Source organism: Erpetoichthys calabaricus, chromosome 11 (assembly GCF_900747795.2).
Source record: "Erpetoichthys calabaricus chromosome 11, fErpCal1.3, whole genome shotgun sequence".
NCBI lineage: Eukaryota > Metazoa > Chordata > Cladistia > Polypteriformes > Polypteridae > Erpetoichthys > Erpetoichthys calabaricus.
This window is the reverse complement of record NC_041404.2, coordinates 44310234-44333738: the sequence shown is the minus strand read 5'-3', so window position 1 is coordinate 44333738 and position 23505 is coordinate 44310234. Positions and strand designations below refer to the sequence as shown.

General features: G+C 42.4%; 1 protein-coding gene across 2 annotated transcripts in view; it reads right to left on the bottom strand.

Annotated features, from left to right (window-relative positions):
• camk2a (calcium/calmodulin-dependent protein kinase II alpha) overlaps nt 1-10324 on the bottom strand; it is a 432468-nt gene extending 422144 nt beyond the window's left edge. Inside the window, exon 1 of one of the 2 annotated variants that reach the window (XM_028813039.2) lies at nt 10024-10324. In XM_028813039.2, coding sequence (XP_028668872.1) covers nt 10024-10085 — 62 coding nt within the window. In that variant the 5' untranslated portion in view covers nt 10086-10324. The remainder of the gene's footprint in view (nt 1-10023) is intronic. The other variant, XM_028813038.2, reaches the window with a different exon arrangement.
• Between the last annotated feature and the right edge of the window lie 13181 nt (nt 10325-23505).

The window sequence follows — 23505 nt, the reverse complement described above, 5'->3', positions numbered from 1 at the left end:
TGCATTTTAGTACTGAAAAGTTGGTGATGTGCAATCTGTTGAATGGCAAATACAATGTATTGTATTACAAAAAAATGTTTGTGATGTGCCATCTGTTAGAATAGAAAATGCAATGCATATTATTACTAAAAATCTTTCTGATGCACCATCTATTGGAATGACAAATGCAATTAATTTTACTGCCATAAATGCCTATGAGGCACCATCTGTTGGAATGGCAAATACAATGTATTGTATTACAAAAAATGTTTGTGATGTGCCATCTGTTAGAATGGAAAATGCAATGCATTTCTCTTTATTATAAAAAAAAATCTTGGAGGGAGACTAGGGAGACGAGACGCGATCTTCTCGGAAGACAATTTGACGTCCCATGAGAGACACTTTAACATCACGCGAGACAAGGCAGTGACACAACATTTAAAACAAGTTCACAGACATCTAACCTAGCAGTTGTTGGAATGCTTTTGGCAGACACAGGTCATGTGCTCCTAGCCCTTAAAACAACGACAAGCGACAAGCAGAACGCGCAGCTTGCCAGCAGCAGCATCAGCAAGCCAGCAAATGATCCGACCGCTTCTCTTTAGCATGCATTCAGCCGCCCCCTCCTTCACAACGCGAGCAGCAGATGTGCGAAGTGGCAAAAGGACAGCTGCTCTACAGGTTTTGAAAAGATCGTCATGCAGCGCGACAAGCAGAACACGCGGTGAGGCAGCAGCAGCAGCAACAAGCCAGCAGATTATCCGACGGCATCTCCTTAGCGTGCATTCAGCCGCCCCCCCCCTTCACAACACAAGCAGCGTTATATGTCCTGTGAGAAACAGATTTAACCACACCTGGGGCCGGAAATAAAGGACAAGTATTGTTTTAACATAAGTTTTAAAGTAAAAGTGAAAATAATGCATATGTAACAATTTCCATGAAAATAACAATCTCTTTAAATTGTATATCCAGTAAACCAAAACCTGGAGGTGGGTTGAGAGAAGTGAGCAGGGGGCAGAGCCCTCTAGTTACTACTAAAAATGTTTATGATGTGCCATTTGTTGGAATGACAAATGCAATTAGTTTTACTGGCATAAATGCTTGTGTGGCACCATCTGTAGAAATTGCAAATGCCATGCATATTACTACTAAAAATGTTTATGATACGCCATTTGTTGGAATGACAAATGCAGTTAGTTTTACTGGCATAAATGCTTGTGTGGCACCATCTGTAGAAATTGCAAATGCCATGCATATTACTACTAAAAATGTTTATGATGCGCCATTTGTTGGAATGACAAATGCAGTTAGTTTTACTGGCATAAATGCTTGTGTGGCACCATCTGTAGAAATTGCAAATGCAATGTGTTGAATTACAAAAAATGTTTGTGATGCACCATCTGTTAGAATGTAAAATGCAATGTATTTTATTACTAAAAATGTTTGTGATGTGCCATCTGCTAGAATGACAAATACAATACCTTTTATTACTAAAACATTTGTGATGCGCCATGTGCTGGAATGACAAATGCAATGCATTTTATTACCAAAAATGTTTGTGACATGTCCACTTTTGGACTGACAGAGACATACCAACTGGACGGACGCACAGAGAGAGACAGAGAGACACTTACTCTTTCATTAAGGTGGATTTAGGTGTGTTATACATTACACATTCCTTTGGAAAAAAGCAAACTGCCACGTTGCACACACTTTATGTTTAATGTATGATATTATCTGCTATATTGTGACTATTGATTTTAAAATCTATGGGTTATTATAATGGGGCGGTACGGTGGCGCAGTGGGTAGCACTGCTGTCTCACAGTTAGGAGACCTGGGGTTCGCTTCCTGGGTCCTCCCTGCATGGAGTATGCATGTTCTCCCCGTGTCTGCGTGGGTTTCCTCCCACAGTCCAAAGACATGCAGGTTAGGTGGATTGGCGATTCTAAATTGTCCCTAGTGTGTACTTGGTGTGTGTGTGTGTGTGTGTGCCCTGCAGTGGGCTGGCACCCTTCCCGGGGTTTGTTTCCTGCCTTGTGCCCTGTGTTGGCTGGGATTGGCTCCAGCAGACCCCCATGACCCTGTAGGTAGGATATAGCGGGTTGGATAATGGATGGATTAGTAAATTATATACTGTCTCTTTAAAAGCTATGGGGGCCATTCAATGTGCCTGTGTTGGCTGGGATTGGCTCCAGCAGACCCCCGTGACCCTGTGTTAGGATATAGTAGGTTGTATAATGGATGGATGGATGGATGGTTATTATAATAACACATAATATGTTTCACATTGTGCTATTATGCAATGAAAAATAACTTCACCAGCTCAGCTAAGATTTTGATGTACAGTATGGTGGTAGGGAAGTGTCGCATTTGCATTGACAAGTTCCGGCGCCACCGAGAGTGGCAGCCTTTTCAGCAGCTCCGTGTATGACTGTATGTGTATGTGTACTTTTCTACTTTTATTTTTCTATTTTTATTTATTGATCACATGCCGGCTATACTTCCTTAGAAGGCTGGCGTCCTTCAACATCTGCAATAAGATGCTGCAGATGTTCTATCAGATGGTTGTGGCGAGCGCCCTCTTCTACACGGTGGTGTGCTGGGGAGGCAGCATTAAGAAGAAGGACGCCTCACGCCTGGACAAACTGGTGAAGAAGGCAGGCTCTATTGTTGGCATGGAGCTGGACAGTTTGACATCCCGTGGCAGAGTGATGGGTGCTCAACAGGCTCCTATCAATCATGGAGAATCCACTGCATCCACTAAACAGTGTCATCTCCAGACAGAAGAGCAGCTTCAGCAACAGACTGCTGTCACTGTCCTGCTCCACTGACAGATTGAGGAGATCGTTCCTCCCCCAAACTATGCGACTCTTCAATTCCAGCCGGGGGGGGTAAACGTTAACATCATACAAAGTTATTGTCTGTTTTTTACCTACATTACTATCAATCTTTAATTTAATTTTGTGTTTTGTATCAGTAAGGTGCTGCTGGAGTAAGTGAATTTCCCCTTGGGATTAATAAAGTATCTATCTATCTATCTATCTATCTATCTATCTATCTATCTATCTATCTATCTATCTATCTATCTATCTATCTGTCATTTGCAGATAATGAACTCAATAGGAAGTCTATGAACATAGTGGAGGAACAGCGGTTGCCTCACATCTTAAGATGCACTCTTACAACTAAAGGTGTCCGAGTGGGTCTTCAGAGCGATGCCATATGGTAGGGGTATCCAGCTCCGATCCTGGAGGGCCGCTGTAACTGTAGATTTTCATCTAACCCTTTCCTTAATTAGTGACCAGCTCTTTGGTCATAATTTTAATTGACTTGCTATTTAAGACTCAGCGGCCTCATTTGCTTCTTTTTTCCTTAATTAGCAGCCAAACAATAATGAGATACAAAACAGGCTAACACGTGAGCAGCTAACCTGTGCCCATCAAGAAAGATCTGAAATTAAGAGAATGGTGAAGGTCTCAGCAATATTGGTCTGCTCAGGTCCACAAAACATTTTGATGGTGGTCTCGGACAAAAGAGAATCAACAATTCTGCTTTGGCAGAATGAGAGCAGCTACAAGCCCTGGAATGAAATAATGAGCTTAATGAACCTCAAACGTTGGCTTCCAAGGAAGAAATTGGTTGGAATTTGAGGCCTTGGCTTAGTTGGTCATCTGTTGGCTCACTTCACATCTCATGTTTGTTTGCCTGCCATTAAATTAAGTGAACTGGATCTTAAAAAAACGAGGCAAATAAAATGAAGGAAAGAGACGTCAATCAATAAAAGAAACTGGTCACTAATAAAGAAAGTCACAAGAAGGAAAACCTGCAGCCACTGCTACCCTCCATGATCCAAGTTGGACACCTCTGCCATAGGGGAAGCGTTTTGGTTCCCCAAAAGAATGATTCACATGAAGGCTCCAGAAAGAACCTTTCTTCATTTAGATTGGTAACCGGATCCATAAGTAGCCATAAATGAATGATAACAGATATTTGAAATATCACTGGGTTCCTGATTTTAAAAAGGAGTCTTGCTGCATACAGTCAGAGTGAGCAAGTTCACGTTTATATTAATCTGTTAGTATCCTATCACTCTTAAAAATAAAGGCGCCAGAGTGGGTCTTCAGGGCAATGCCATAGAAGATCCATTTTTGATTCCGTAAGAATCTTAATTTATTTGGATCTGTAACAGGGTCCATACAGTAAATGACTATGAACAGATGGTAACAGATTTACAACATAACAATGGCTCATGATTCTAAAAGGACTCTCATACTGTGGGTTCACCTCCTGGGTCCTCCCTACACGGAGTTTGAATGTTCTCCCTGTGCCTGTGTGGGTTATCTCCCACAGTCCGAGGACATGCAGGCTGGGTGGATTGGTGACCCTAAATTGTCCCTAGTGTGTGGCTGGGATGTGTGTGTGTGTGTGTGTTGGACAGGCGTCCTGTTCTGGGTTTGTCCCTGCCTTTGTGCCCTGTGCTAGTTGGGTTAGGCTCCAGCATCCCCTGTTCAGGACCAAGAGGGTTAGAAACAGACTGACTGAGTGACTCTTGTACTGTAACACACGCTATGTCAGGGTTTTCTTAATCTGACAGAGTCCTGCTATTTACATCCATTTGAGATGTCAGATTTCTTCTAGACATTAGGAAGTTTTTCAAAGCGCAAAGAACCAACTTAATATGCATAGAAACCTCAGCAGAATAAAATGGTGCTTTGTCAAGCCAAAGTTCTACAAGGAACCACACAACCCAGTAAATAAACATAAAGTGCCATTAAAGAACCATTATTTTTGAGAGTTAAAGATGTGTGTCTTGTCCACGTGTTAGGAACCTTTTCAAAGCTCAAAGAATTAATTTCATGTGCAAGAACACTTCTATGAATGAAATGTCTCTTTGAGTCTACGAGGAACCACACAACCCAGTAAAGTGCCATTGAAGAACTGATATTTGTAAGAGTGATGATAAAGGAACTGCAAATCAGATTATTTTTTTTTTTACAGGCTCTTGTTCAGAAGAGCGTATGCTACTTGGTTGTTTCACAATAATTAACATTAGGTATATAAGTAGGTTTCACATTTCTGTTATCATTTTAGCCCTAAAATAGTGACTTAACATCAGGGATCTATTTTATTGACCTTAAGGTTAGTGTTTGGGCGAGGGGAAGGCCGTCTCAAGTGGCGTCCGCTTTCTGAACAAGACCCTTGTTACATTTACTTACAGTATTTGGCTGATACCTTCATCCAAGGTGACTTACAACATTTAGGGTATAATCGGTTACATTTCTTTTAGTGTTCCAGTTGGACCACAGGCAGGTCGAGTGACTTATTCAGGGTCACAATGGCAAAATTTGAACCCACAACTTGACAGTTTGAAGTCCAAAGCCTTAACCACTACACCCCGCTGCCTTCCTTTTTTTTTTTAATATGGTCAAAACCTTTACAACTGTGCTACATGTATACAGTATCTGACGGGTTTAATGTTTTTATAACTACCTTTTTATTATTTACACGTGGACAGTTTATTCACTTCTCTGGGGTTAACTCCTTACCTCAGATGCTCGCTACAAGAATGAATTATTCTACTTCATAAACTTGAATTCATAGCTAACATAGTGAGAGAAGTCAAGCAAAATGACACCTTTTATTGGCTAACTAAAAAGATTACAACATGCAGGCTTTCGAGGCAACTCAGGCCCCTTCTTCAGGCAAGATGCCTCGAAAGCCTGCATGTTGTAATCTTTTTAGTTAGCCAATAAACGGTGTCATTTTGCTTGACTTAATGGCTAACACGGTACAACACCCTAGTACTAGCTAACATAGCATAATCTGAAGTCTAAACAGTGGGACACGTTTCTCCTTATAATAGAAAGACCACTGCCGTGTTTAGTTATCCTAACATGTCATTTCCAGTGTAGCGCTGCCCTCAGTGCTGACTGAGCCGGGGGACACACTCACAGGGGCCGCTACTCACAGTAACATTTTTGTATTATTATTATTCTCGTCTCCTCATCGGCTCAAAACTGGATTAAAGGCTGAAATTATGACACTAAACACTCGGCCGTTTCAGATGGTATCCTAGGCTGACACCATCTGACACAAAATCCATTGCCAGTGAAAACATTTTTTTGGCAGAAATTTCCCTGTAAGTAAGGCATCTACGCAAAGTCAGCTTGGGGTTTAATCAGCCGTATGCACTTCTACTGCCGCCGAGCTCAAAATCCCCCCTTTTGGAATTGTGGAGCGTTTTCAAGGAAGAAGAATTGTTTCACATTCGGCATTACCATAATGCCAATAAATGCATTATTGTTTTCTGTGTGAGAATCAACACCGATGTAAAACAGTTCATCTTCCATTTCAAAACCGGCAAGCTTTCCTTAGATCTTTAATCTTAATTTTATGTCGAGGTGTTTAACTAAAATTTCGTCCGGCTCATTAATTTGTCTGACCTGGTCCTTAATTATCATACCCACCATCAAAGGAAGAGCACGTCTGGGGTTTAATGTCCTCCTGGTTGAGCAGAGCCGCCTACAGGTTACGGAGATCCTAAACGTGTGGTCCGAGGTAAGTGAAACAGTTAAGTTAGCACACCACAAAATGAATTAATGAATGAATTCACAAACTTGTGCTCAGTTACAACCCATTTTGGATATTGTTTAAGCAACTTAAGATGTGACGTCATGGAGGTATACTTCGGGGAAAATTGAAAAACAAATATAATGTTTTGGCAGAAAGACATTTTTCTTTCTGATTTGCGTATTTATTGAATGATTTCTTCGTTTATGTATTTTATTGACACCACACTCAACTTGCTATAAGCCCTAAAAAGACAACTGCACTTTCACTGGTCTGCGTTGAGAGGGCGGGCTCTAACGAATACTGTTATGTGATTGGTTAATCCTCCGTAGAGTCAAAGGTGTCCGGCTGAGAGTTTTTACGCATGCTCAAAATTGTGACTGTGCGCGTCGGATACGAGTGTCAGAAAAAAAGTTGCCTAGAATTACTGTGAAGAGCAACTACTTTAATTCATCATTAGGAGTTTTCACCTGATGTGCCTGTTATTAGAAAGTAGCACCTGATATCCGAAGGTTCACGCACGCTCTACCGACTACTTACCAATTAAAAAAACAGTACTCTCGCCATCTGAACTTTGAGGAGTGTGACAGGTTTCATTTCAAGGCTTATTTCGTTTTGTGTGCTTGAAAGTGAAATAAATAGATATATAAATAATAAATAAAGAAATATTTTGTGACACATTTAATTATTTATACTCATATTTCGTGTTGTTATTATTTATTTATTGTCAAATTTCACGGTAATTTTTTTCTGAACTATTCTTCCATCTTTTGTAAGTGTGCCGAGCTTTGTGAAATGGCTTGTTGTGCCATATAAAATAGCCAAACAGGCATGGCCTCTGCAGTCGTGGCATGGATAATTTCCAATTCGAGAAGTGAACGCTGCTTCCATTTCAAAAACAAATATTAAAATCAAATTAGGGGTGCGATTGCTCCGCAATTTTAAAACCCCATGTTTATATGTACAACTTGTCTACTAAAACGAACACAGCGGACATCTAAAAACTTTAAAAACCGCTTCCACGCGACCCTTCTATGCTAGCAGGTTTGGAAACTGGATGGGCGCAGTCGGTAATACATTTGGGCGTTGATAGTTGCGCATTTACCGAAGTGTTTAACTAAGGTATTCGTTTCAGGCCAGACTTAAAAACTTCCGAAAACGCTGTGCACCATTCTGTCGCCGATCCGGATTGTGACACTGGAATTATCCATCCATCCATCTATTTTCCAACCCGCAGAATCCGAACACAGGGTCACGGGGGTCTGCTGGAGCCAATCCCAGCCAACACAGGGCGCAAGTCAGGAACCAATCCTGAGCAGGGCGCCAACCCACCGCTGGCCACTGGAATTAAAGCGTTTAAAATATCACGTGAACATAGGTGCGCAGTGTCGACGTTAACTGCTGTGCAAATTACGGCTGCTTTCTACAGAGGATTAATGTTCCGATGTATTGTAATGTAAGTAAATACATTATGGGGTTAATTTAATGGATTCAAATGTCCAGTTAAAACATGTTCTGAGCCGATAGAACGGCACTCAAATCAAACCAGAATAGGCCGTGTCGAAATGTCACGGTCTCATAAAGTCGCCAGATCAAAAGTAAAGTTTATTCAGAGCGATGCCACAGGGGAACCATTTTTGGTTCTCATCCACAAAAAGGTTCCAGAAGAAACCTTTTATTTATTTGGATCTGTAACAGGCTCCATGATAGCCATGAATAGATGATAACAGATGTGTACAACCCTAATGGGTTTGTGATTTTTAAAATGCTGCATACGCTAACCTTAAAAAGTTAGTTTTTTTTCCACAAGTTAGGAACCTTCAGAAAGCCTAAAGAACCAATTTCACATGCAAAGAACCTTTCCCAGAATTAAACGATTCTTTGTCAAGCAATGGGACTTATGACGAACCACTAAACCCATGGAGGGAGGACACCGTGAGGCGAACCCTGGTCTCCTTACTGCGAGGCTATCACTGCGCCAAGTGCCACTGTCGACTCGTAAATTTTAAGAGCCCCGCCGATTCACTCGGGCCAACACAAGAGCCTCCTGTTAAACTCGCATGCACATCTTGGAAAGAAGATACACAGGAAGAAAGGGGACAGGCTTTAGTGACAGGAGTCGAGTTAAGTACACGTTTTGGAAATTGTGTGACAGCAACTCGGAGCACTGCGCCACCGTGCCGCCGCCCTAGAAGCTACCGTGAAGTAGCATGAATGTAAATTGGCGAAACAAGCGAAGCAAAATAGCAGTTGTTAAATGAACACTTAGAAGTGTACGTGTGAAAACAACGACACCCTCCAAACACTTTAAAATGTTAGTTTGACACAACAAGATCTAACTTAACATTGGCGATTTGCAGTGCTGAGGTAAAAGCGGAGATAATCGATATTCCTTAAAGTGCGCTGGGATGTGGATGCCTTCAGAGCCTTTTTGTCAAGCGGACCGAGAAGTGTTGAGATGGTCACTTACATGCAAGATTTATCGAGAGTCCAAACAGCAGTCTGGTTTTTCAAAATTTCAAGAGGATAATTCGTCCCCATTGTTCTTACCGATTTCGCACAATGTGTAAGTCAGTACGCCGATCCAATTGATAGAATAAGTCTTTAAAAACTGTAAGTGTCGGATGTGTACATATGGAGTGATAATGTGTGTAGGATTATTTGTTTTCAGTCCGTATTCGGGGAAATTTGCTCCCATATTATACTTGTTGCCTCGAAACTTGACCGGGTGTATGGGAGCTTGAGAGCCTGTGCGACCGTCCCGGGTCAGTTTCTGCCTTGTATCCCTTGCTATTTGATCGGCTGCTGTACGGCAAAGCGAATAAAGAATTTTCAGATGTTTGTTTTATGGCAGCCCAACACATACACGACGAGCTAACGTCTGGCGAAATCTTGCAACTGGCATAAGAGTTTAGTGCCCACTCCAGACCTTTAAACAGCATTCCCCGAAGCCAGAAATTTTGGGTGCACTGAAGTGACTCGATTTCTCAACGCTTTCAAAAAAGGTAAATCTGCGGTGCGGTAAACATAAGAGTTGATTTTTAGCGAGAAGGGGTTTTAATTCGTCCAGTTTGTTAGGATCTGCGCGTATCGTTCTTGCCATCTTGAAATGTAACTGCAGCGCTGTCGCGTGTGCGCGTTTCTTTTTTCGCGGCTCTAACTACCGTTATTTTACGACTCTGCCTCGGTGGACTTCTTTAAATATCCCGCGGCATCCTCGCTCGCACTCTCCAGGTAAGCTGCACTGCAGTTTGAAAACAGTCAGTCGGGACCCCTTAGTCGCACCGGCCTTTTTGTGGTTTGTTAAGCTACAACGTGCGTTCTTTTGTGTGATGACATGCCATGCTCCAAGGTACGGCTTAGCTCACCTTACCTGTCTCATCAGAACTAATTAATTTATTGTTACCATTTGTTCAGTCTTGAACACTAAAACACTTTAGAGACATTTTACGACTCTCTTTTATGAACTTACTTGCCCAATTCTTCGAACATCTGGTATTCCTCGGTGAATCTGGTGCACGTTATGGTTGCCATGACTCAAAGCGTATCTTGCTTTTATTTTTCTGAGAGATGCCGATGATCGCAGAGTGTCCGGCGCTCCACCGTACGTCTCTATCGCTGCACTCTCAACTGGAGGGAGATGCTGTATGATTGACAGTCCTGCTCCTGTATCGGCCGACTGGCGTTTTTCCTCCTCCAATCCTCGTGAGCCTTCTCTTAGATACACAGCCTGGTTTCTATGACAACCTCATCTCCCCGCTCGCTCTCCTTCTCTCTCTCCCTCGCGCGCTCACAAATGCGCGCGTACTGAACTTACAGGTTTCTGCAATGTTTCCCAGAGCAACTGCTTGCTTCAACAGCCAATGAGCAACAGATTTTCGACATTTCCTTGGCAACTGCTCTTTTGATGCCAATTAATAGCAACTTGTTTCCATGACTACAAGAATCCATCAAATAAACCTTAAATTTGTGGAACTTTGCTGTATTATGTAACCAACACATATTAGATAACATTAAAACATGTTGATATTTTGCTATAAAACTGTGAGTGAAGGCCTAAAACACATGCAAAATGTGAGGTAAGAGCTGATTTCCCTTACTGGTAATATGGCCACACTGTGTGTTAAATATTTAGGAAAGGATAATCTTTTGAGGAGTAAGAGAATACTCCACCTGATGGCTAACCTGCTAATCCAGATTAGGGCATAGTGTGCTAATGCCACTGGTGCAAGGTGTGACACAACCCTAGACAGGTCACTAGCCCAATTATTGTCAGCACTTAATTCTAAACCAATTTAGATTATCAGTTCCCACCATCATTTGTACAAGCACATACAGTGCATCCGGAAAGTATTCACAGTGCATCACTTTTTCCACATTTTGTTATGTTACAGCCTTATTCCAAAATGGATTAAATTCATTTTTTTCCACAGAATTCTACACACAACACCCCATAATGTCAACGTGAAAAAAGTTTACTTGAGGTTTTTGCAAATTTATTAAAAATAAAAAAACGAAGAAAGCACATGTACATAAGTATTCACAGCCTTTGCCATGAAGCTCAAAATTGAGCTCAGGTGCATCCTGTTTCCCCTGATCATCCTTGAGATGTTTCTGCAGCTTCATTGGAGTCCACCTGTGGTAAATTCAGTTGACTGGACATGATGTGGAAAGGCACACACCTGTCTATATAAGGTCCCACAGTTCACAGTTCATGTCAGAGCACAAACCAAGCATGAAGTCAAAGGAATTGTCTGTAGACCTCCGAGACAGGATTGTCTCAAGGCACAAATCTGGGGAAGGTTACAGAAACATTTCTGCTGCTTTGAAGGTTCCAATGAGTACAGTGGCCTCCATCATCCGTAAGTGGAAGAAGTTCGAAACCACCAGGACTCTTCCTAGAGCTGGCCGGCCATCTAAACTGAGTGATCGGGGGAGAAGGGCCTTAGTCAGGGAGGTGACCAAGAACCCGATGGTCACTCTGTCAGAGCTCCAGAGGTCCTCTGTGGAGAGAGGAGAACCTTCTAGAAGGACAACCATCTCTGCAGCAATCCACCAATCAGGCCTGTATGGTAAAGTGGCCAAACGGAAGCCACTCCTTAGTAAAAGGCACATGGCAGCCCGCCTGGAGTTTGCCAAAAGGCACCTGAAGGACTCTCAGACCATGAGAAAGAAAATTCTCTGGTCTAATGAGACAAAGATTGAACTCTTTGGTGTGAATGCCAGGCGTCACGTTTGGAGGAAACCAGGCACCGCTCATCACCAGGCCAATACCATCCCTACATTGAAGCATGGTGGTGGCAGCATCATGCTGTGGGGATGTTTTTTCAGTGGCAGGAACTGGGAGACTAGTCAGGATAAAGGGAAAGATGACTGCAGCAATGTACAGAGACATCCTGGATGAAAACCTGCTCCAGAGCGCTCTTGACCTCAGACTGGGGTGACGGTTCATCTTTCAGCAGGACAACGACCCTAAGCACATAGCCAAGATATCAAAGGAGTGGCTTCAGGACAACTCTGTGAATGTCCTTGAGTGGCCCAGCCAGAGCCCAGACTTGAATCCGATTGAACATCTCTGGAGAGATCTTAAAATGGCTGTGCACCGACGCTTCCCATCCAACCTGATGGAGCTTGAGAGGTGCTGCAAAGAGGAATGGGCGAAACTGGCCAAGGATAGGTGTGCCAAGCTTGTGGCATCATATTCAACAAGGCTTGAGGCTGTAATTGCTGCCAAAGGTGCATCGACAAAGTATTGAGCAAAGGCTGTGAATACTTATGGACATGGGATTTCTCAGTTTTTTTATTTTTAATAAATTTGCAAAAACCTCAAGTAAACTTTTTTCACGTTGTCATTATGGGGTGTTGTGTGTAGAATTCTGAGGAAAAAAATGAATTTAATCCATTTTGGAATAAGGCTGTAACATAACAAAATGTGGAAAAAGTGATGCGCTGTGAATACTTTCCGAATGCACTGTAGGTAGCTATGTGCAACTTACATTCAGTTCAAATTAAGCAAACACCTATGTGAATCTGCCATTAACATTAACTTACTAGACTCAGCACCTACACAAATACTTTATAAACAACACTACAAGCATGTAGTTGAAATAAAAATTTAATGTAGTAAAATCAGGAATTTACTGTATTTATTTATAAAGCAGTTTAAAAACAACATCAAGGCTGAGCACAGTGCTGTACAATAAAACCCAACATATCAGACACACAATAACCAAAGGGTAAAAGAAACAGAAACACATAAACACATAACAGCTGAAGAGATTCATAATAAAAATTACACAGATAGTCAAGATATCATTCTGTGTTAAAGGCCAGGGAGTAAAAGTGTGTTTTTATATAAGATTTTAAGACAGCAATTGAAGGAGCCTGACTAACGTGCAACGGCAAATCGTTCCTGAGTTTTGGAGCTGCAACTGAAAAAGCCCGATCACCTCGGAGTTTGCATCGTGTCTGAGGAACACGTAAAAGCATCTGGTCTGCTGACCTGAGAGAGCAAGACGGTACATAAGGGTGGAGCAGTTCCGACAAATAAAATGGGGCACAACCATTAAAGGATTTCAAAACAACGGTTTCACAATCCTGCTCATATGCCACTCCTGTATTTTTCTTGACCTGCCAGATCTGCTGGGTTTAATAGCAACTGTGCCTGTGGCCTTCCATTTCCTGATTCCATTCCTTACAGTTGAAACTGACAGTTTAAACCTCTGAGATGGCTTTTTGTAGCTTTCCTCTAAACCAGGAGACTCAACAATCTTTGTTTTCAGATCTTTTGAGAGTTGCTTTGAGGATCCCATGCTGTCCCTCTTCAGAGGAGAGTCAAAGAGAAGCACAACTTGCAATTGACCACCTTAAATACCTTTATATCTCATGATTGGACACACCTGTCTATGAAGTTCAAGGCTTAATGTGCTAATCCAACCAATTTGGTGTTGTAAGTAATCAGCATTGAGCAGTGACAGGCATTCAAATCAGCAAAATTACAAGGGGACCCAAACTTTTGCACAGCCAGTTTTTCACATTTGATTTAATTTCATACAACTAAATACTGCTTCACTAAAAATTTTTGTTCGGAAAACACCGCAGTACTCAGGTGTTCCTAGGAAATGAACGACAAACCACTGTTATCTTTTTTGTTGAAAGGAGAGTCAATTATTATGCAGGCTGAGAGGGGTTCCCAAACTTTTTCATATGACTGTATGTATGTTAAAACGTATGTCATAATGTATGGAATAACATATGCAAACTTAAAGAAATGTAACAAAGATACTTAAGCCTTAAACAGAAACATCATAGATAAGAAGTATTTTCTTTTTTGTGTGAACATACTCAACTTTTTCCTTTAATTTTTGTGGAAATCGTCTGCATTGAATTTCACTAAAACTTTTAAAATGACACTGATGATCAAGCCTTTCTAGTAAACTGCATTTGGAACTAGTTTGGAAAACCTTGACAAAAATAGCTAAAAACTGCAAAAAAAGCAAACGAGTGGCTTAACAGATTGAAACAAAAAAAAAAAAGTTTCAAAAACTATATTTTAATAAGCAGCGAGTGTGCAAGTAAGAGCCAAACATATGAGTTAATGTTAAGGGTACATTTATGCTTAACTAGCCGTCCCCCGTGGCTCTGCCCACGTAGTGGTGAAACAGAACAAACTTTAACCCTTAAACTGCCACATACTTGTGGGGTTAATGCACCCCTGGATGCCAAATACATTTTTGCTGCAATTTTTAAGTAAACATCACAATTCACCAAGAAAGAGTGAAATTTTAATGGAACACATATTTTTTTTTCATGCAAAGAGCATCACAATTACTGCAACACTGATCATTTTACACCCGGCCAATGAACTGTAAAAACTATTAAAAAAATCTACTGCAACAATCTATGATTATATGTACATGGTGCAACTGACACCATTGATGAAATTCAGTAAATCAACTGCGCTTGAACTGGCCGCACATAAGCACACAGAGGCCAACGCTGAGGCTGGCAGGCTAGTCAAGTGCAGCGGCTCAATCCCAGAGACAGTGATGCTGATTTGCTAGGGGGCTCCAATGGTCATGGGCTGGCTGCTCAACGAATGTACAGCATGGACTGATCAGCTCCGGCATGCTGGCAAATTGCTCTGGGAAGCGACTATAGCCGGTTGCAGAGTTTAATGAATGTATGTCGCTGAATATACTCGGCTCCAGCATGCTTCCAAATTGCACTGGAAGCTGACTTTAGCTGGTTGTGGTGTTCAATGAATGTACTCGGCTCCGGCATGCTGGCAAATTGCATTGGGAACTGACTATAGCCGGTTCCGGCGATTTAAGGGTTAAAGATCAATAAACAAACAGGTATCGCTAGCTAAGCGGAGGCCAGAAACACTCCAAAACGTGGCCAGAGGTAGACCGACTTGAGTGGAGGCTGCCGCGTGAGTGAGGAGGGTCCCGGCAGACTCCCTACTCCTGACATCACTCTTCCCCCTTCCCACGACCCGCAGCCTCTGTCTCGGATTTGCGCAAATATATCTCTCCTGCAAGTGAACTATAATACTTAGCATGATGAGAGAAGTCGCCAGATCAACCGGAATGTTCAAGCAAATTATAGAAAAAAAACCCAATCTAAATCTGTTACATAGTTCTCTCGTTTGCTAGCTAAGCGGAGGTAAGATACGCCCCGAAGCAGGCGCGTGAGTGAGGAGGGCTCCACCCCATGGTCCAATGTGTCTCTCAGATTCATGCAAATAAATCGAGTACCGCAAGCGAACTATGATACTTGAGAGATGAGAGAAGTTGCAAAATCAATTGGAATGTTCAAGCAAATTATAGGAAAAAACACCCGATCTAAATCCGTTAAGCAGTTCTCTTGTGGACCAACAGACATACAGACAGACAGGCAGACAGACGTACGTTGGATTTTATATATAGAGAGCTTTGAAATGAATGTAGGTTGCATATAGATAATGGAAGATTCTGTTTTGCCCTCTGCAAGCTAAAATGTTACTGGAATGACCTTAATGTTCTGCTGTATTTCTGCACTTGGACAGTAGAAAGCCTTCAGTTTCTTGTTAGACAGCCAGAAAGAAACATGAACTGTTACACAGAAAATCATTAAGGACAGAAAGTCTTCTGACCGTATCTACATATCTCAAACGTATGTTTTTTGGTGTGTGTTATTAACGTATAGAAACTTTAAGTAAAATTAAGTAAAATTCGAGAGAAGGCAGTCATTATGCATCTTAATGACCACCTCAATAAACATGCTATTCTTGATAAGTTTCAATCGGTTTAAGAACAAATCACAGTACAGAAACTGCACTTGTTAAAGTAGTAAATGACTTGTGGGTAAATGCAGACAAAGGCAGTTTATCTGTTCTTATCCTGTTAGATCTGAGTGCCGCATTTGATACCATTGATCACAATATTCTTAGAAATCGCTTTAGTCAGTGGATGGGCCTCTCTGGCAGTGTCTTAAAATGGTTTGAATCCTACCTGGCAGGTAGAAAATTCTTTGTTAGTTGTGGTAATTATACTTCAAAGACAAATGATATTCTATATGGTGTTCCACAAGGCTCTATCCTGGGTCCGCTGGCTCTTTTCGATTTACATGCTTCCGTTAGGTCAGATTATCTCAGGGCATAACATGAACTACCACAGCTATGCTGATGACACGCAGCTGTATTTATCAGTAGCACCTGATGACCCCGACTCTGTTGTTTCACTAACACAATGTGTTTCTGAATGGATGAGTAGTAATTTTCTCAAACTAAATAAAGAGAAAACAGAAATTTTAGTGATTGGCAATAATGGATATACAGTAATGAGGTTATTAGAAATAAACTTGATGCATTAGGATTAAAAGTCAAAATGGAGGTAAGGAATTTAGGGGTAACTATTGACTCTGACCTGAATTTTAAATCACATATTAATCATTACTAGGACAGCATTTTTCCACTTAAGAAATATAGCAAACGTTAGACCCCTTATAACATTGCAAGATGCTGAGAAATTAATCCACGCTTTTGTTTTCAGTCGACTAGATTACTGCAACGCTCTCCTCTCAGGACCACCCAAGAAAGACATCAATATTGCAGAATGCAGCTGCCAGAATCTTAACTAGGAAAAGAAAATCCAAGCACATCTCTCCAGTTTTGATGTCACTACACTGGTTACCTGTGTCATTTGGAATTGACTTTAAAATCCTGCTTATGGTTTACAAAGCCTTAAATAATCTGCTCCATCTTATATTTTGGAATGTCTTACACCTTACACTCTGAATTGTAACCTTAGATCTTCAAATGAGTGTCTGCTTAGAATTCCAAGAGCTAAACTTAAAAGAAGTGGTGAGGCGGCCTTCTGCTGTTATGTGCCTAAAATCTGGGATAGCTGACCAATAGGAATTCGCCAGGCTAATACAGTGGAGCACTTTAAAACATTGCTGAAAACACATTACTTTAACATGGCCTTCTCATAACTTCATCTTAGTTTAATCCTGATGCTCTGTATATTCAATTAATTATCATGATTATTCATGGTGGCTCCAAAATCCGTACTAACCCTTACTTTCTCATCTTTTCTTTTTCCAGGTTTCTGTGGTGGCGATCAGCGCCACCACCACCTGATCAAAGCACCGTGATGTCCCTACATTGATGGATTAAAGGCCCAAAGTCCACATGACCATCATCATCAAGTTCTTCCATATAAACCCTGAATAAAATGAGGACTGATTGAGGTCATTGATGTTAGTAAATTTAGAGGGGGCTGGGTGGTCTCGAGGCCTGGAACCCCTGAAGATTTTATTTTTTTTCTCCAGCCATCTGGAGTTTATTTTGTTTTTTCTGTCCTCCATGGCCTTTTTTTCCATCCATCCATCCATTATCCAACCCGCTATATCCTAACTACAGGATCACAGGAGCCAATCCCAGCCAACACAGGGCACAAGGCAGGAAACAAACCCCGGGAAGGGCGCCAGCCCACCGCAGGGCACACACACCCACACCCGCACACCAAGCACACACTAGGGACAATTTAGAATCACCAATGCACCTAACCTGCATGTCTTTGGACTGTGGGAGGAAACCCATGCAGACAAGGGGAGAACATGCAAACTCCAAACAGGGAGGACCCAGGAAGCGAACCCAGGTCTCCTAACTGCGAGGCAGTAGTGCTACCCACTGCGCCACCATGCCGCTCCATTATAATAACCATAGATTTTAAAATCAATAGTCACAATATAGCAGATAATATCATACATCTTATATATAATTCGCCAGTCTACTCACTCACTCACGTCTGTCCGAAGCCAAATGCGCAGTCGCCTTCTGCGCAGCTGCCCGAAAAACCTTACGAGACCGACATCGCGGCAGGCGATGGATTTACGGCCGCGAAAATTCAAAGAGAAAGGCGACTTCGATTAAAGCTCTAGAGGCCTGAAAGGCGATTTCGACTACAGCTCCAGGCCTAATTACACATTCATACAATACACCTATATCAGGTTTGTGGTGCTTATACTTACTACTATTGCACTCGTGCCCGTTTCATTTTACGTTGTCGAAACAGGCTCTTTGTCTAGTTAAACATATAGGGCAGGGCGCCAGCCCACCACAGGACCTTACTTTTTTTTCTGTGTTAATTAGTGTTCCCTTATTCTACTTTTTATTTATTTTGTCTTTTTTTTCTCTTTTCTTCATCATGTAAAGCACTTTGAGCTGCGTTATTTGTATGAAAATGTGCTATATAAATAAATGTTGTTGTTGTTTAAGAAATGTAACCTGGACCCTTAAGCCTTAATGGAACATCATTTTTTCTTTTTTTTTGTGTACATTATGAACTTTCTTCTTTATTTTTTTCTTTATTTTTCTTGCTTTGAATTTCAGTAAAACTTTTTAAATGAACAGACTTGGACTGTGGAGTTCTATTTTCGTATACGGGTCACACTAACTTCTGGAAAGCCTTTCTGGTAGTTGCATTTTAAACTATTTGGAAGCCCTCGACCAGCGCAGCTGCGGTGAGTAACACAAGTGTACTCCAATAACCTTTATTTTAATTTACCATATAGAAAAGAAGGAGGGGCGCAGTGGTAGCGCTGCTGCCTCGAAATTAGGAGACATGGGTTCGATTCCCGGGTCCTCCCTGCGTGGAGTTTGCATGTTCTCCCCGTGTCTGTGTGGGTTTCTTCCGGGTGCTCCGGTTTCCTCCCACAGTCCAAAGACATGCAGGTTAGGTGGATTGGCAATTCTAAATTGGCCCTAGTGTGTGCTTGGTGTGTGAGTGTGTGTGTGTGTGTGTCCTGAGGTGGGTTGGCACCCTGCCCAGGATTGGTTCCTGCCTTGTGTCCTGTGTTGGCTGGGATTGGCTCCAGCAGACCCCTGTTACCCTGTGTTCAGATTCAGCAGGTTGGAAAATGGATGGATGGATGGATGGAAAAGAAGGAGAGTGAAGGAAACATGTAAGAGAAGTTAATAACATTAACAATCAATGAAAATTCGGAGACAGTTGTTGCTCATTCTTGATTATCTATCAGAAATGCTCACAGTATTACTGTAATGTTGATCCGATATGCTAATTGAACCACTAAAAATGTTAGCTGGTGTGCCTATAATTGAGACTTGGCTCAAAGGCGACCTGCCATAATTGTGCTGCAAACTGCCTGTTTGAATACAAACTTGGCCCAACTGTGACATTCCATAATTAGTTGGCACACTGTCCTTATTCTGGACTCGGCCCAGCATGCCATTTCCTGGATCAAAAATTAGCCAGCCTTTAGTTTTGTTAAGCTTGACTTGATTGTATGGAATGTTACTTGCTTTAATAAAATCAATAAAAAAAATTATAAATAGCCTTTCTTTTAATTCAGATTCGGCCCAAATGTGGACTAGTGAATGTGCACCGAACTGAATCATTGCACACATTGCCAGAACAGAACCAGAATTGGGCCAAATGTGTTAGAACACTTAAGGCTGTTAGAAAATTCTAGATGAGAATAGGCCAGTCAACCCAACAAAGCACACCAGTCTTATTCACTTAATTCTTCTAAAAAACATCAAGTTGAGCTTTGAAAGTCCACAAAGTCCTACTGTCTGCCACACTCAGGGCCAAGGCCACCATTACCAGATCATAAGAGGGGGGAAAAATGAGCTACACGGGTTAGCAACTGCACAGTCAGTTGGCACACTAATAAGCTTGGCCTATAATAACCTAGCACGGGCACTGACCACACTGTCTGCCACTTTTCTATTACGCTATGTAGTGGGTAAGCCTTTCAGGGTACCCAAGCAATGGCAGAAACTGACAGCAAGATGCTCTCTGCCATTGTTAAGGCATTCAGATGTTCAGCCCTTGCAGAGGTAGAAAACTGCATGGATGGGTCCCAGCAGCATGGAGCCTCACCTTTTTAAGGATTCCAGAGGTATGTGTTGTGGGTTATACATGCAAAACAATTTTTGTAAGATGGGGAACATTATTTGGGCATTTCCAAGACTGACTTGTCCACCAATGAAAATGACACATAGAAGGGTAAAGTGGGTTTTCATGGACACATTCACCCTGGGGACCTCTGGGGGCCTTAATCAGTTTTTGACTTGACTGTATTAATCCAGCCTGGGGTGGACTCAGGTTCATCGAAGCAGACCATGCTCATATTGACCTAATAAGTTAAAAGGAACTTGAGATATCTTGAGATGAAGGGAGCGGAGGTGCCAGAAGAAAAGCACGAGCTCTGCTAGATTGCGTGTCCGAGTCCAGCTATTAAACGTGGATTGCATGAGCTCGGATCTCGCAAGAGTCAGGCGATTTAATAATCCATCCATCCATTATCCAACCCTCTATATCCTAACTACAGGGTCATGGGGGTCTGCTGGAGCCAATCGCAGCCAACACAGGGCACAAGGCAGGAACCAATCCCGGACAGGGTGCCAACCCACCGCAGGACACACACAAGCACACCCACACACCAAGCACACACTAGGGCCAATTTAGAATCGCCAATCCACCTAACCAGCATGTCTTTGGACTGTGGGAGGAAACCGGAGCGCCCGGAGGAAACCCACGCAGACACGGGGAGAACATGCAAACTCCACGCAGGGAGGACCCGGGAAGCGAACCCAGGTCCCCTAACTGCGAGGCAGCAGTGCTACCACTGCGCCACCGTGCCGCCCACGATTTAATAATCGGCGATCAAATTGGATTTACTGTATTTATTTTGGGGCAGCACGGTGGCGCAAGTGGTAGCGCTGCTGCCTCGCAGTTAGGAGACCCAGGTTCGCTTCCCAGGTCCTCCCTGCATGGAGTTTGCATGTTCTCCCCGTGTCTGTGTGGGTTTCCTCCGGGCGCTCCGGTTTCCTCCCACAGTCCAAAGACATGCCGGTTAGGTGGATTGGCGATTCTAAATTGGCCCTAGTGTGTGCTTGGTGTGTGTCCTGCGGTGGGTTGGCACCCTGCCCGGGATTGCTTCCTGCCTTGTGCCCTGTGTTGGCTGGGATTGGCTCCAGCAGACCCCCGTGACCCTGTGTTCGGATTCAGCGGGTTGGGAAATGGATGGATGGATATATTTATTTTGTTTGTTTGTTTGTGTTTATTTATTTTATTCATTCATTCATTGTTCTGGGGTCTAATCTTGCCAAAGAGTCGAGGTACCCATATTAACCGTGTCAGATTCGCAGTCACTTTTCGTTTCCAAAGATCGATCTCGGAAAAGCAATTGCTAACACTATTCCTTGTAAATCGTTTGTTCTGAAAAAATAAATAAATAAATAAAGCAGCATATGCCACCCCCGCCACTCACACACCGCCAACATGTGGACGCGGTGCCGGCTTCCTCATCCCATATCTTTACATCCATTGAAATCCTTTAAAATAATCAAGGTAGTCGTCGCTGTGCCCAAGAAAATAAAATTACAGCTGAAATAGCAGAGTAACACTCCGTGCAACGTGCTGCTAATTCAGTTGCTACGTCGAGAATGGCACAAAAACCTAATTAAATAGCAACCGTTATTTACCACATTTCCGTGGAATGCAGTCTCTCCTTTTTCCATTGATAGGATTTTACTTGAATCTTAAATCTGTAATAAAATTGAGCTCTAAACTAATAATCTACACACTGATTCTTCCAAGTATAAATTGCCCAATCCCCTCAGGCCTTTAATTGAATGTTCAACTTTAATTACATTTCTTTCTTTCCTTTTTTTTCCCCTCATGCGCTTTTATTAAATTCTGTCACTTCCAGTGACTGACAGATTGTCTCCCCCTTGTGGTCAGCTTCTGGCACGAGGCTTTCAGGTCACGGGAAAAAAAAAAAAGAGAGAATTCCATGCCTTGTATTTACAGGCAGCTAACCAATGTGCTCCCAAGTGAGCAGATATTACGTTTAAACGCCCACTCGGCTCCATTGTCACTGGAGATTCGCGACAATGCCTCTGTTTTTGTTACACTTAATAGTAGCTCTCGATGGCTGTGAAGACGAATGATCGTTTCACTATTCTTTCATGGTTACATCCACAGATTTAAGGTCCTGGGCGGGAATCCTTGTGGAGTTGGCACTTTCTCCCTGCGCTTGCATATTTTTCCGCTCAAAGATTTGCAGAATGGATCAACTAGCACTTCTGTGGAGGGCACTCTGATGAACTGGCAGTCTGTGGAGGTCTGTTGCCTTTTATTGCCCAGATAGAAGAATTTTATTTAATTAGATTTAGGGATGTTAATTGGCTCCCCGTAGCAGCACGTATTAAGTTCAAACCCATGATACGTCCCTACAGAGCAGTTAATGGGTCAGCACCCATATGTATTCAGTCAGTCATTTCCTAACCCGCTTTGTCCTGAACATGGTCACGGGAGTCTGCTGGAATCTATCTCACCTAGCATAGGGCGCAAGGTAGGGAGCCCCCATAATTTTTGGAACAAGGACCCATTTTCCTTTGATTTACCCCTCTGCTCCACAGTTTAGAATTACACTTCAAACAATTCAGGCATCATGATTAAAGTTCACATTGCAGACTTTCATTTAAGGGGATTTGCAGACATTTCCCTGACACCACACTTTATCTACATGCCCCCACCCCACATTTCAGGGCACCATAATGTTTGGACACGGCAGGTCTATTAAAGTCGTCATATGTAGGGCTTTGTTGCTTATCCCTTACATGTGATGACTTGTTGAAGTCTGTGATTCATCGACGTCACCAGGTGCTGAGGGTCTTGTCTGGTGATTCTCTGCAAAGCCTCTAATGCGGCCATCTTCAGCTGCTTGCCTCAAGGGCTTGTTCCTTTAAGTTTTCTCCTTAACATATGGATGGCCTGCTCAATTGGATTTAAATTGGGTGACTGGCTTGGCCATTTAAGCATTTTCTATTTTTAGCTTTTGAAAACTCCTGTGTTGCCTCAGCAGTATGTTTGACTCATTTTCTTGTGTAGGATGAAGCGGCGTCCAGTGAGTTTTGAGGCATTTACTGGAATTTGAGCAGATCAGATGTTTCTGTACACCTCAGAATTCATTGTGTTACTGCCGTCATCAGTTCCATCATCAATGAATTAAAGTGTGCCAGGACCTGGTTCAGCCATACATGCCCAAGCTGTAACACCCCTGGCACCATGTTTAACAGATGAGGTGGTCTGCTTTGGATCTCGGGCAGTTCCTTGTCATCTCCTCACTTTGCTCTCACCATCCATATGATGAGGTTCATCTTTGTCTCGTCTGTCCACAAGGACGTTTTCCAGAATTCTGCAGGCTCTTTGAAGTCGTTTTTCACAAACTGTAATCTGGTCCTCCTGTTTTTGTGGTTTGCATTTTGCAGTGTGGCCTCTGTGTTTCTGTTCATGAAGTCTTCTGCTGACAGTCATCTCTGACATGCACGTTGGCCCCATGAAGACTGTTTCTGATCTGTCGGACGGGCGTTTGGGCTTTTCTTGACCATAGTGAGGATTCTTCTGTCATCAGTAATGAGGTCTTCCTTGGTCTA